The sequence below is a fragment of the Patagioenas fasciata genome, chromosome 21 (assembly GCF_037038585.1).
Source record: "Patagioenas fasciata isolate bPatFas1 chromosome 21, bPatFas1.hap1, whole genome shotgun sequence".
NCBI lineage: Eukaryota > Metazoa > Chordata > Aves > Columbiformes > Columbidae > Patagioenas > Patagioenas fasciata.
This window is the reverse complement of record NC_092540.1, coordinates 3,786,319-3,801,462: the sequence shown is the minus strand read 5'-3', so window position 1 is coordinate 3,801,462 and position 15,144 is coordinate 3,786,319. Positions and strand designations below refer to the sequence as shown.

Here is a 15,144-nt window from a genome sequence, read left to right as displayed (position 1 = left end):
ATATGATACTTTCTCAAATAGCTGTTGAAGAAACTGCCACGACTGAGAAAAGAGAGACCAAAATGAAGACCACAAGTTCTACTCCTGATGCTGTAAACCGGTCAGCAGCCTCACCCACAACACATCTCAGGTCAGATTTCAGAACAGAACTATTGTTCTGCACCTGCTTTTCAATGGTCCCCCGGACTCCCAGCAGCTTCTGCAGTCAGGAAGGCAGGCCAGCCCAGCAGAGGTGGAGCTACCGCTCGGCATTAACACCAGGGCTAAGCTGAGCTCAAATCCTCTGCCCAACCATGGCTTGGTGCTGCCATCAGATGGCATCCAGCCTCATGAAGCCTCCTATGTGTCAGACTTGCTGCTTTTCAGCTGCACCAAGAGATTCCTCTAGAGGGGTGTTCACAACAGTGTGCATGGAATCACATGCGTTTTCAGAAAAGAGAAATACCTGCCAGAATCTGATGCTTCTGGAGACCAGAAACGAGGAGGCAGGAAACTTGGCTCCTATTCAGCCTTGCAGGAGACGCGTTGTACGACAGATGGACATCACTATCCTTCCTCAGACAGCAAACCTCCCACCCCAGGCACAGGAATGGGCAGAGAAGCTTCTCCGTGGCTACTAAAGTTGTATCTTACTTCCCACTTTACGAACAGGGGATGATTTTTTCACTTTTTACAACATATTTAAAACACTATAAGTAATATGACATAAATGAACACTTCCAGAACTGTCACACCGTGATCGTGCATTTTTTATGTGACCCAATCAGGAAGCAGACATTTGCATACAGAGGTTTCATTATCATGACTTTGATACACAGAAAATAACTAATCAGAGCACTTGAAAAATCAAAAAAAAAAAGGAAACATAAGGGCAAGGACATAAATAGACACAGAGTAATATTTCCATTTTTCAATTTTCTTCAGTAGTTCAAAGTAATAGCAAATGCACAAATGGAAACTTTACACATTTGTTGCAAGAACTCACTGAGATTTCTATAGATGAAGAAATATGGTATAAAAAGGAATTTGTCCACAACTGTTGGCAAGCAGTTGGAATAGGAGACATTACTTTCCCCTTATAACTATAAAATGAACTGATGTTACATACGCAGCACTGGAGCTTCCCAGAGCACTACAGGCTGATAGCTGACATAATATTCTGGTAGCATTTAATGTGCAGAAAGCACAAGCATTTTCATCTCACTAGAAGCTTCATAGTCACACAGCCACCGGCGTCCGACTCCGCTGGAAGACCAAAGTGGTGTAGGTGACCTCATTCTGGGGATGTGAAAGAAGCCGCAAACATTAGAGAGTTTGCAAATGCTGCATTTCAGCACAGATTTCCTGGTTTTAATTTGCGCTCAATGCTACACACCATAAGCGGTCACAGTCTGCCCCTGCACGTGGGAAATCAGTAAATGCTGTGCTGGAGCAGAGCAGTTGTTAGTCTAGCTTAGGAGCCTGGGTCAAGTTGGCATTGGGGACTTCCAAAGAACCAATATCAGTAAGGAGAACTGCAGAAATGTTTGTCCTTTAAAAAGATTTTCCCCTAACTTGCCTAATTAGTGGTTTAATTTAGCCCCAGAACCCTTGAAATATGTGGGGAGGGTGGCATTTGAGCCCTGGGATAACAGAAGAGGAATATTTGTCCTTCTACTGCAACTCCCTGCAACTACAAACACAGGTTGAACCTTCGGTGCACAACATAAAGCTCTTTTGCTTAGAACTGTCAACTAATGCTGGAGTCTTGCAAGAGCAAACCCCTCTTCTCCCCCGCTTCCAAATTAATATTTACCATTCTATTGACCTGAAGACTCTGTATAAAGTGATAGAAATAATCATTGTGACCTTTACCTGGGTGTTCTTCTCAGATTCCTCAGTCACTGTCTGGGTGGGAAGTTCCTCTTGTAAGGTTTGGTGGGGTCTCCTGCACTCTGGGAAGGAGAGGAACACCAGTTCTCGTCATCTGCTCCACATTTGGAGCCAGCCGTGCACCAGAGGTGCGAGAGCGAGGTGACAAAGTGGCATCAGAGTGTGCACGGCTTAGACATTGGTTGTAAAACCTGTCCCAGGCCTCCACTGCCAAGCGAGCAGCCTATAGAAAGTCCTGAGCTGGAAGGGACCCACAAGGGTCCATGCCCTGCTGCGGAAGCAGCTAAGATGAAAGCAACTGATGAATTTAGTGAGAACTGTGCGGCCAGCACAAAACGTATCAGTGCTCAAGTTAATTCTTCTGTGAAAACAGCCCCTGGAATGAGTCATGAGCAGTTACTGCCAGGTATGAGATGCAATATGTTAAGTATTCAAGGGAGATATAACTCAAACCTCTTTCAAAGTGACTTCCGCAGAAGTCACTTTGAAACCCCAGTGCTGTCAGATGTAGCCCAAAGAGCACGAAAACCGAGCAGCATCCACGTTAAGGCGTGCAGGGCAGTGTGAAACACTTCTCTGCCACCAGGTCTGGGTCACAGTGCTGCTGTGACTCCCTTCACTGTGCCACTTACTTTTTCTGCAGAGGTGGATGATGGCAAAGACCAAAACAGCCGACAGGATGCCAGAAATAAAGGCGAGTGACATGTAGAGGATTTCATGGCTGTCAATACACAGAAAATAGCATCAGAATACCCAGTTTAACAGAGGTGTTGAAAAATCAGTAGTGCTCAAATTCACCAAACTATATGAAATGAAGCACATAATTTATTCCAAGCCTCATACGATTAAAAGGTGTATGTCTGCATTAAGCACCACTATGAATTAAATATCTAGAGCACAGACGAGGAAATTCTAGCAACCTTTCAAAACCCCAAGGCACAAGATGTGTTACATTTAACTCCCCGGCTAGAGGCATCTACAGTTTTAGGAAACTGTGTTTGAAGTCAAGAAATAAAGGAGGAACATTTACTTATCAATCCAACATTTGACTTCCGGAGGTTTCATGTCAGCCACAGTGGTAGATACAGGGGTCTGTACAGGGGTCTGTACGGTGACAGTAGTGGAAATCGGTTCTGGTTTAAGTGAAGTGAATAGGAAAAAAATCAATCAAAAACTGGTTTAAAACTGTATTAATTTTCCCAGTTATATTACAAGCAACAAGAACTACAAAGAGGCACGTGTTCAAGTATGACTGTAAGTACAACATTTCTCTATCAAAAGGTTGAAAGGGGAAACACAACACAGGTTATTCCCGTCCCACAGCACCCTTGGCAGTCACACAGCTCTGCCCCACGCACATATTATTAATCACATTATTAATAATACACCTCCCGCTGAGCGACCCCCACAGCAGCACTTAGTCAGGACAACATCAGCTTCACCAAGAAAATGACATCCTGGAAAATTTCTTGAAGAAAATACCTGCAGCTTTTTTCGAAGAACCACTTCCCATCTTCTCCAAATACTAATGAACAGCAAGAGAAGCTAAAAGAAGAAAAAGGTTATATTTATATGGATATCTGTACACACACGTTAAAGGAAGACAAGCCTATCGCCCCCTTCTAACTCGCAGAATTTATTCAGTTTTTATCAGTTCCAGAAATCTTTACCAACTGGCACAAAACCACAGCAGCAAACTGGGCAGTTACTCAGCACAAATCTCGCCTCTCAACGCCAGGTTGCTGTGCACACATGGGCACGTTCACTACACTTTGACAGACACGCTGCCTTCTTTCAAAAGGATGGAGTGCATTTCATAACTATAAAAGCACCCACGGTTTTATTTTTGCAGCAGCTAGAACTGAACTTTACATTTTCATCATCTGAAACAGTTTTGACAAAATGCCCCTCTAAGTTTTTCTTTCTCAATTCACACTTCCTTCCACTAAACGGTAATTTCTCAAATTTGAGGGTGGAATCTTAAGAGACAGAAAAATATCACTCTGCTACAAAATTCCTACCCCTGGTATTTCTCACTACACCGTTTGCAAAGTGCACAGTTTGAATGACATGGAAGCGTTGCTGGCAACATGAACGTCCTGTTCTCTGCTGCTGTGTGTCCCGTGTGCCCACATTGCACAAGTCACTCAATTTTGACCTCCCAGTTTCCCGCACAAAGTCAAAAAGCACATTGTTTGCAACAACAGCAGTAAAATAAGTTATAAAAAAAGCGATACGGCTCTGTCTTACCTCGCACCATAGAGCTGCTGCCCGCCTGCTGGTAGAGAACTCGAGTGCCAGCGCAGTTTAACCACCTGTTTTGTGAAAACGTCTGTCCAACCAGTTAAAGTTCAAGTGTCTTTCATGCGTCTGGTTACACAAATGTGGAAGTTGGGCAACTTCACTTTTATTAAAAAAAAAAACAAAACAGGAAACTATGAAAGACACCTGCATTCTCAGACTGTTGATTTTTTTTTGAATCTCAGCTGCAGTTGCATTAATGTTCTTCCCTCTAAAGAATATTTTATTTGATGAACTGTTGTATTGAAAACTGTAGAAATCTCTGCTATTTAACTAACTTCACTGAAAAATAAGTATTTCCCTACTGTAGCACAAATCCATATAAAAGCGGCACGTAAGCACACCCCAGCCTGCTTACTTATTTACTAAATAAATCGCTTCTCAACACAGAAAGGATGAGATGACACACAGGGAGGTGCTCTGCTCAGCTGGGACATTTTGAGATACGACAAAACCCTTCAGGGAAAAAGTTTGATACGAGAATGAAAAGGCTTATACTGTGTATTACCATAACACATATAAAACTATTTTCCTTGTTATGCAAAAAAGAAAAAGCAGCAAGCAACGCTTTTTATCCCCCTATGAAAATCCAGGAAAAAAAAAACCCACCATCTAGAATTATCTTCTCCATTTCACCCTCTAAATTTCATACTGGCGAGTTCAGCTGAAGTCAAGTTCTCCAGTAGCTCTTGATAACATTTCCTGTCAGCTACACCCTCTTTTCCATAGAACAGCAAAATGCTTCTCTCACTATTTGAAGCTTTGTTATGGAAGCCTTTTTTTTATCCCATTCATTTTTAAAACATGGATATTCCTTCCACATACCTCCAAGTACTGGATCAGCTCTCATTGTGATTTCACATGTTCCCAACTACAGTAGGTATCTGTAGGTCATTATCACACAGCATTCTAAACCTGATCATTGTATTGGCACCAGAAATTTTCCCTGTGAAGTTCTGTATCTTATACCTGGACTCGTCCATGACCAAACAAAGAACCAAACTGAATCGCACATACATAGTTGCAAATAATTCCCCATTATAAATCAACTGTAGCTGCTTATGTGACCATTCCAGCCACTTCAAACACAAAAAGGAAATTACTGTTGCTAGTGAAAGACAGCAGAGCAGTCAGTTTGTTTGTTTGTTTAATGACACTTTAGAATCATACAGTTTCCAACAGCAGGTAAAGAGACACATTGGTAGAATCAGACACGGTCACACCGCTGCCTGTGCGCTCTTCGACAACGCCTTCAGGTCCAAAATGCACTTTGCAATACTGTCCTTCTGCTGCAAAAGAAAGGAAGACAACTTTCAGATGGAAGACTCATGAAAGACATTTAAACAAGGAATATACACATTCTAATGCATTTCAGATACTCTTTTTTTAGACCCACAAAATCAGCTACAGATATAATTATGGCTCATGAAGTCAGAGATTCAAATCCAAACAATGACCTGCATTAAAGCACCTGCGTGCAGTGCAAACAACACGATTTCCTTTTTGCTCTCAGCTTCATTCCTTTAAAGAAAGGCCATCTAGAGCCCAGCTGCAGGTCTGAAGCTGCCACGGTCTCACACAGAGTATTTTACAAGTGAATTCCCTGACCTGTTATCACAAGCTCAGCTCTGTGCTGCAAGAACAAACACCACACACAATTCTGGCTCAAGTCACCAGCAACTCAAACACCTGGTACCCAGTAACTGGGCTTGTTAGCTCTTACTCAGTAGTAGGAATGCGTCACAGCTTTGTTTGGAAGTCACCCAAAGATGATCCAGCATCTTCTGGCTTAAACCAGAATCACTGGACAGTGCCTGCTTGTACGGACTAAATTGTAAAGCAGATTAAAAAGCCCCAAGTACCTGTTGAGGTGTGATGCTCTGAACGACATTTTTCTCCACCCACTGAATCATGTGGTCTTGTTCTTTCTGACGCTTTAAATTCTGCATGGCCACCTGATAGTCCAGCCTTTTCTTCACTTCATTGTACACGGTCAGCAATCTCTCCCGATAATTTGTTTCCAGCAACATAGCAATATTGTTCTAGACACAGAAGATGAAATCGAAAGGTTAGGGTTTAGCAAGAATACAAAGCAGCAGCAGAAGAGCAAATTCACTGGATCAGGCGGTGGGACTGGCCCTGTCTGCAACACACAGCAGGTAAATGGTTTAGTACTCGTTCGCAATCTAAGAAGCGCCCCAAGTGCGTAGCGGGGACTGCAGAAGCGAGCAGTAAAGCCGGAGCTGCGTACCCGCTTAGCGTCAAAGAGGTACTTGCGGCCTTCGACCCTCCACTGCTCCTTCTTCTCCTCCTCGATGGCAGTCTCAAGACCTTTAATAGCCTCATTTTTCACAGCTAAAGCTTTAGCCATTTTCTCCTGAAAGAAGAAACAAAAACATGTGATTCAGCACAGAAGTAAAACGTAAGCAGAACAAGCGACCTGTAATGAACTTGTGAAATTCTGCATGAAGATTTGAGAAATGTCTGCATAAAGTGGATGGCACCAAGGCTGAGGTTAAACGATGTGAACAATAATTCTTGTGTTTTGCCAATCAATTGTACTTTAAAAAAACCCAAATCGTTCATGATGGATGTTTTGCTTTTGAAGATTTATGTAACAATACCAACATACGACCTAAACATAGCTTATTTAAACAACATTCCAAGATAACACACTCAGATTTTTATGAGATGGAACTCTATTAAATATTTAAGCAGATCACTTAAAATAGTTATTAACTACTAAAAAGTTCAATTATGTTTGTTGGGTTTTTTTACCTCGTTAAGTTTGTCAGCAAAAGCTGCTACGTCAGCCCCATACTTTTTGACGCCATAAATGATGACTGTTAATATGCAAGCAGATGCAACCGTCTCATGGTTAATCACATAGATTTCCTTAGAGAGAAGATACAGCAGGAGTCCAGTTCCCAACATGTAAGGCCCTGAAGAAAAAACAAAGCAGCATTATTTGTACAAAGCATCAAGAGGCTCAAGTCAAACATCTAAAAGGTTTAAGGCCCACAAGATCAGAGCGCGTTCTCTTCTACCGCAGGAAAAAGCAGAAACCAAATGCTACCAAGGGGAAGGGACCATGAGAGTGTTCAGCAAAAGGAGAATAAACTGGCACCTCACATGCGACCTGCTCATTTGGAAACGAGCAAAAAAACCCTGATTAAAGGTTTTGAGGGTCAGCAGGTAGGAATATCTTCAGGTAAGATCAAGGTCACTATGTTCTTCTGGCATTTTTTTTAAACCACATGTGCCCAACTTTAGAGCCAGGAAGTGCTGCACTGGCATCTCCTTCTGCATTTACAAAAATAATTTTCCCTAATATTTTACCTTTTCAGCTGCCAGAAAGTGGGGGGCAGAAATAAATCAGCATAACTAAACAAACTTCTTTTTTGAACAGAAGTATATATTAACCTGTAACTCCTGTTTTAGGGTAGAGAAACTGGAAAAATTCCTCAGGGATCAAACCATGCCGAACTTCTCCTCCCTTCTCAGGCAGAGGTGGCAAAGGAGCTGAACGCTGCTGCGTTGTGTGCAGCGGTCGTGTGACATGCAATACACTAAAATAACGAGAAAGCTTCAATTAAACTTCTATTAAAAAAATTAATGCTTAGCTGAGACTGGAACACACTTAGAAATAGACAAACTCATTGACACACCTCCTGTGGGGAAGTGGGTGGGACTCGGGTACCTCCAGAGGTTACTTCCGACTATAACTGTTTTCTAAGCCCACAGTATCACAGAATCCCAGAATGTCAGGGGTTGGAAGGGACCTGGAAAGCTCATCCAGTGCAATCCCCGCCATGGAGCAGGAACACCCAGCTGAGGTTCCACAGGAAGGTGTCCAGGCGGGTTTGAATGTCTGCAGAGAAGGAGACTCCACAACCTCCCTGGGCAGCCTGGGCCAGGCTCTGACACCCTCACCGGGAAGAAGTTTCTTCTCCTCTTTCAGTGGAACCTTTTGTGTTCTAGTTTGCACCTACTGCCCCTTGTCCTACCATTGGTTGTCACCCAGAAGAGCCTGGCTCCATCCTCCTGACACTCCCCCTTCTCATATTGATCCCCAGGAACGAGTCCCCCCCTCAGTCTCCTCTTCCCCAGCTCCAGAGCCCCAGCTCCCTCAGCCTTTCCTCACACGGGAGATGCTCCACTCCCTTCAGCATCTTGGTGGCTGCGCTGGACTCTCTCCAGCAGTTCCCTGTCCTTCTGGAACTGAGGGGCCACAACTGGGCACAATATTCCAGGGGTGGTCTCCCCAGCGCACAGTAGAGGGGCAGGAGAACCTCTCTGACCTACTGACCACCCCCTTCTAACCCACCCCAGGTACCATTGGCCTTCCTGGCCACAAGGGCACAGTGCTGTCCCCCAGAACCCCCAAAAGGGTAAAAACAAAGCGGCGGAATTAACGTTATTCACACACAAGGGCGGATGTGTCCCTGAGACCCCCCGGTACTCACCCCACGGTGGCGGGAGGCGCCAAGTTCCTCAGCGCGGCCGGGGCTGAGGGGAGAGGAGCAGAGGGCGCGTCAGTGCAGAGCTCGGCGAGGACACCCCCCCGCCCACCACCCCCCACGGAGACAACGCTCCCCCCGACTCACCAGCGCGGAGAACGAGGCGGGATAACATATCGAACGGGAAGGGGCCAGTAACGGTGCGACCGACCGGCTGCCCTTCGTCCCGGTGACCGCCGGGCCACCCCCGCACCAAGATGGCGGCAGAGAAACTCTCGCGAGAGGGGCGGGGCGGGAACTCTCGCGAGAGGCGGCGGCGGCGGGAGCACGTTGGGGGGACACACGCCGGTTCGCTCCCGCTCCCGCCGCCATGGAGGAGCCGCCGCCCGAGCAGCCCCCGCCGGCCCCCGCACCCCCGCCGGCCGGGGAGCAGGACGCAGATGTTGCCGGGCCCGAGTGGAACATCCCGCCCAACGCGCCCGCCTGCATGGAGCGGCACCTGGAGCGCGCGCACTACCGCGCAGGTCGCGGGGGGGGGGGGGACACGGGACCGGGGTGGGGGGAGTCGGGCTGCCCGGTCCCTCGGGCGCTCACCGGGTTTGTTTGTTCGGCTCCTTTCTCGCAGACGGGGCCCTGCTGCTGGGCGCCTCGGGGCTGAACGGGCGCTGCTGGACTGGTTCGCTTTGGGTGTTTGCCGACCCCCGCCGTGCCCCCAGCGAGGGATTCTGCACCGCCGGCGTGCAGACCGAGGCGGGGGTCGCCGACCTGTGCTGGGTGGCGGACAGAGGCATCCTGGTGGCCTCCGACTCCGGTAAGTGATGGGGATCCCCCCTACCAGGGCCTCTCTCCGAGGTAAGGCCCCCCCCGCCAGGGGCATCTTGGTGGCCCCTGGTTCCAGTAAGTGACAGAGGTTCCCCTCGGTGCCCTTTCTGATATGGGTGCCCCCCCAAGGGCATCCTGGTGGTCCCTAACTCCAGTAAGTGACAGGGATCCCCCCCCAGGTTCCCTATTTGACAATGGGTGCTCCCCGACTCCAATAAGAGACAGAGATTCCCCCCGGTCCCCTTTCTGACATGGGTGTCCCCCCCAGGGGCATCCTGGTGGCCCCTGATTCCAATAAGTGACAGGGATCCCCACTGGGTCCCTTTTCTGACATGGGTGCCCCCAAGGGCATTCTGGTGGCTTTTGACTCCTGTAAGTGACACTGATCCCCCCTAGTCCCCTCTCTGGCATGGTTGCCTCCCCACAGGGGCATCCTGGTGGCCTCTGACTCCAGTAGGTGACAGGGATCCCCCCTTGATCCCCTCTCTGAGCTGGGTGCCCCCCCAGCTGAGGTGGGTGCCCCCCTCACTTCCCTCCAGGTGCTGTGGAGCTATGGGAGCTGGAGGAGAACGAGACCCTCATTGTCAACAAGTTCTGTAAATACGAGCACGATGACATCGTGATGGCGGTGGCCGTCCTGGCCGGCAGCACCCAGGCTGTCAGCGGTGGCAGGGACTTCTGGTGAGTGTCCCCAGCCCGGCTGCCCCGCGCCGGGGCCGGCGCTGGGTGCTGAGTGCTGGTTCTTGTCCGCAGCGTGAAGGTCTGGGACCTGCCGCAGCAGACGGTGCTGCACTCCTACAGAGGTGAGTGCCACGCTTGGTCCTGCAGCATCCCTGGTGAGCTCCCGTGTGCCAAACCACACCTGGGGCTCTGATCTAATGTTTGCCAGTCTGTGGGGTTTCTGGCGTGGCCTAATTTATTTGCCTCTTCATTTCTCCCCTCAGCATGACTGCTGTATGGCTTAGTTTGCCTCACTTTCTTCTGTACTGAAATCTTTAGTCCACCTGCATGTGATCGTGTGATCTCCCAACCCATATGTTTCGAGCAACCGCTCACAGGAGGTGCCATCCCCTGGAGATGTGGCTTTGCCATCTCCAGCCACAGCAGAGGCCGTACTTTGTTTGATCCTCTCCTCTTTGGAACTGACCTCTTGTCTGGAGAGGCTTCCTCAAGCTTTTGCAGATCACAGCGACTGGCCTGCAGTGGCTCTGGTTGGATTTGGCAGCTCATCAGTTTGGTGGGAAGCAGTTGCCTGTTGCTGAGCAAATGTTAACGCTGTATCTGGGCATAAATTATTATACTGCTGTGCCTTCAGAGGTCCCTGAGAATATGCAGAAAAGTTGGATACGATCTTTGAGGCTCTCTGTCCTTTTGTGCTTTTGGTAGCTCACTCCGATGTGGTGACGTCTGTGGCTTCCTGTCCTGATAAGGACACCGTGTTCCTGTCTTGTGCTGAGGTAAAGTTCGTTCTCTGTTTAACTCTACCCAATTTAACTTCAGTTATTTACAGTTAAATGTACTTGCTGAGAAACCACCTATGGTTTTATAAGTTGCATACCTGTGTTACTTAAATGTTCCAGTCTGATAAAGTTGCCAGGCAGCTTACAAAGCTAATTTCTACAGATTTATATTAAAATGTATGAGCTCCTAGGGCTGGGGATGACTGAAGGAGCTGATTTGCAGTTAGTGGCAGCATCATTTTAACACAGAGGAAGAGGTGGTGTGGGTTTGAATGTGGGTTGGTAGCAGTTCTGCAGTGAATCCCGCCGCCACAATGAAATTGTAACAAATTTCTTGTTCATTTTGGATTTATAGGACAGTAGAACTTTACTCTGGGACACCAGATGCCCAAAACCAGCTACTCGAATTGGTACGTTTTTGCTTGCAGTTACTGCTTTTGTATGAATTTTTGTTGAAAGAAATAATTTAGTTTATGGCTGACTTTACTCTGTGTAGCTTCAAATCTAGCGATCTGCCCATTGGGGCAGAAGTGCCTGTTAAAACCTAAGGAAGTCTAACAGTATCACAGAAGTACAACAAGCTTTTAAGTATTTCTTTTAGTACAGTAGCAGTGCTAACTGAGATGGTGTAGAAATATCTTTGTACTGACTCTTTTTACATTAATCCAAATCTATTTACTTGCAGTTTGCAGTGCCTGTAATTACCTCCCTACCTCAGTCATGTGGCATCCACAGAAAAGTGACATCTTTGCTTTGGGTAAGAACTGATCTTATTACTTGACTTTCACCAGACAAATCAAGGTCTTGCTTTTCACATGACCGTTTTGCTAATAACCTCGTTCTCCCTTCCTCTCTTGAAGGCAATGAAAGTGGAACAGTTGCACTAGTAGACACAAAGAACCCTGATGCTGCCCTCAGCTCCACTGTGCATGACCGAAGGATCACGGGGTTTGCATTTTCTGCACATAGGTACAGTCTGATATACTGACATAGAATGTGTGACTACATACACTTGAAAGCTTTATTTGTTTTTAGAGTAAAAAGTGTGAGAGTACTAGTTTTGGTCTTCTTATCGAGAGCGATAGTAAAGAATAGAGTAAACCAATGTCTCACTTTTGACATGAAGTGTGTGAATGCCCAGAACTCTTTTGCTGTGTTCAGGGTTATTGACCCACTCACTGTGGGGATTTTTCTAATTACAGCCACCTCTGCTTGAAGAAGGTTTACTTGCTTTTTGAGACTAATAGGATATTTTCACTGTGTTGGCAATGTGCTAAATGATGATGCAAACACTTTTGTAAGATTTGATGCCTCTTAACTCACTGTACCTGGGTCAGGCTTGCTAAGAAATGTGCTTTTCACAAGTTTATCCTCAAGTTTTCTGGTATTTGATTGTTCTAACCATGGTGTCATGTCTGTCTTCTAGCTCACCCTTACTGGCCACGATCAGTGAAGACTGTTCAGTAGCTGTTCTTGACTCAGACCTCTCAGAGGTGTAAGTACACAACGTATTCATTATTGTGGCTGTTTGTCTTGTTGACTTCTCATTAAGTTAATTATTTATCCATGGTGCTGAGCGGAAGATGAAAACGCTCCTTAAATAGGGGAGCATCATCCTAACAAACTAACAGTTAGGAGCTGCACAAGCCCGTAGTGACAGTGCTTTGTGGCTAATGAACTGTTCATTATTTTCCAGTTTCAGAAACCGTTCTCATCGAGACTTTGTCCAAGGTTTGTCGTGGTCTCCTTCGGACGATGCCTTGCTCACTACGGTGGGATGGGATCACCAGGTGTTACATCACACTATCCCCATACCAACTGGTGAAGCTTCTGGAGTCAACTGTGTAAATGAGTAGTTTTATAAACTCACGGTCCAAATTCCTTCCTGGCATTACTTTTTCTGCTGAAGTCAAAGGTGTGTGTGAACTGGAGCGGGTATGGTTTGTTGTCTGCCTTGAAATTGTGACCAAGACGGTTCCTGTAGTAATTTTGAGTTAGGCATAAATTACTTACAAACCAAGCTTTACCCTCTCCTCAAGAGTTGGCTTCATCTGTGATAAGACTTCAGTATTTTGCCCAGAAAAAAATTGACTTCAGGCACAGAGGAGACTTGGAGAGATAGGGAATTATGTATCATTAAGGAAAAAATACTCCATTTCCTCCCTCAGTTCTCAAAACCATTCACAGAATTAATGTAATTAATGGAAACATTTCTAGGGGGAGGTTAAAAACACTTCTTGCCAGTTGGATGTGAGAGCCTCACCCTTGAGGAAAGTTCTTCACTGTGTGGATCAGTTCTTCCAACTGAATGGGAAGATGCATTTTAAGACCAGAAGGGTTGGTCTCAGTATCTGCTAGTGTGGATCCTGTGGTGAGTGCTGCTTATGCGCTTCTGCTCCATCCGTGGGTATCAGATCCCAGTGCTTGGTGTGAGGAGCCTTGTGTGCTGTATGATAAGGATCCCAGTGTAGCCCTGTAATTAAACACCTCTGTGATTCCACCCGACACATCCTGAAATACCGGTATCCGTGGTGCTCAAAGTTGGCTGAGCTTGGCTCCAAGGGGCTGTCACTGTAATGTGCTGAAAGCCAAGAGAAATTAGCAGTTGCTGGGCCGTTTGACACCATGTTTCATCTCCTCTGTGCTGAAGACAACTTACTCAAAGATAAGACCTGTGAACAAAAGTTTATATAAGGGAAAAACTGGACTAAGGACTTCAGTTTGCATTTGCGTGCTTCTATAAACAGAGTCTGCTTAGTGATAAACGAGACTCATTATGCACTTGTGATGAGTGATTTTCTGTGCTGGAGCCTGAGGGGACCGGGCATTCCTGTCATCCTCAAAACAGACTCCCCAGGATCCTTAGAGGTGGGTTTTTTTGTAATATGCCACATACTTTTCAAACTAAACTGTTTCCCTTTAACATATTTAACTGAAAAAACCCAAAAATCATTGCTCTGCATGCATCGCCACTGCTCTAGACGTGGCCTGGTCCGTCCTGATACTGCCTAGACAGAATAAAGCAAGTCCTGACCAATGAAACAATACTGTTGAAATGAATGCTACTCCTGGTTCTTTAGCATGATAGCAACACTAAAACACCACTTCCAGTGGGCTTATTCCTGCATAAACATAGGTTTTAGTTGGTGCAAATTATGTAGAGCCCACAATTAATTTTTAGGCAGATTAAGCTTTCCCAGGCTCTGTACTTTTCTCGCAGTCTTTTTAAACCTCATTTGTTGCTTTTTAAAATTTCCATGTCGTACAGGTGTTTACAGAGCAAACTTCCCTGATGTAGAACAATGTATGACAAGAAAAAGGTAAATGATGATAAAAACTGACAGATTTCTCCAAAAGTACCCCTTGAACAACCAAAAGTTCCCTGTAACAGACCTCTGATGGTGTGTGAAAACCGAAACAGGTGGTGTGCTGTTTGTAAAAAGAAAAAAGAGTTGTCTTGGCAAAAGTGGAAGACAGTTTTTAAATAAATCATACTTATCATTTGTAACTGAGTATAAGTTTCACTGGGCTGCTTCTGTAGGGTTGAAGAGCCAGCTGAGATCATCCACACAGTTAAAATGAAGCTGTGATTTCAGCCCCTGACATTGAAACCGTTCTGAAATAACTGTGCGCCTTATTAGTGTTGAGCACCAGGGCACTATGATTCTCAGCACTAGTGCAAGGCAGGCTGTGGGTCTTGTTTGTTTTCAGGAAGCTTTTCAAAACTTGAAGCAGGGTTTCCATGGTACATAGATAAAAATAAGTTTCATATGCCAAGCATTAAACCACATCAAATTCCTCACATTGCCACCCTGTGAGCAAAACACAACAGTCCATGGCAAAAAGCATGATGGTCTAAGGTGATGCCTATACAGACAACAGGTCATTACCGATATAGTACTGGTTTTACAATTGCTTGAAGATTTAGTGTGGCAGCACAAAAATATACAAATCTTTGGATGAAGCTTTATGTTCTGCCACAGGGGGGCAGCAGCTGCCAGCTTGACAAGTGGCAAAGCAGCACGATTTTCTTTAAAGAGTATATTCATTCTTCACCACTTGTTATTTTTCACCATCGTAAGACAAGCGCAGCAGAGTGACAGTTGACATAGGGTCACTCATGTTGTCTTAGCGTGGCTCCCGATTGTACCATTGCTGGCAAGGCTGCGTTAAAGTCACGCCAACACGCAGCGTTGTGGTGATACCACATCGGTGCTTGTGACTTTGCG

The 15,144-nt window shown here is 46.0% G+C and overlaps 2 protein-coding genes across 2 annotated transcripts; one reads left to right on the top strand and one right to left on the bottom strand.

Moving 5' to 3' along the window:
* Positions 1–5,303: 5,303 nt before the first annotated feature.
* Positions 5,304–8,918, bottom strand: ATP5PB (ATP synthase peripheral stalk-membrane subunit b). The gene is made up of 7 exons (XM_065854503.2): positions 8,781–8,918; positions 8,640–8,682; positions 7,597–7,742; positions 6,952–7,115; positions 6,425–6,550; positions 6,036–6,215; positions 5,304–5,462 (listed from the first exon to the last, which is right to left on the bottom strand). The coding sequence occupies exons 1-7, from the start codon at positions 8,806–8,808 to the stop codon at positions 5,391–5,393; spliced, it is 759 nt and encodes a 252-aa protein (XP_065710575.1). The 5' UTR covers positions 8,809–8,918; the 3' UTR covers positions 5,304–5,390.
* Positions 8,919–8,946: 28 nt separating this feature from the next.
* WDR77 (WD repeat domain 77) lies at positions 8,947–14,423 on the top strand. The gene is made up of 10 exons (XM_065854679.2): positions 8,947–9,157; positions 9,259–9,444; positions 9,995–10,136; positions 10,209–10,258; positions 10,842–10,912; positions 11,271–11,325; positions 11,601–11,672; positions 11,776–11,884; positions 12,342–12,410; positions 12,612–14,423. The coding sequence occupies exons 1-10, from the start codon at positions 9,004–9,006 to the stop codon at positions 12,769–12,771; spliced, it is 1,068 nt and encodes a 355-aa protein (XP_065710751.1). The 5' UTR covers positions 8,947–9,003; the 3' UTR covers positions 12,772–14,423.
* The last annotated feature ends 721 nt before the right edge of the window (positions 14,424–15,144 follow it).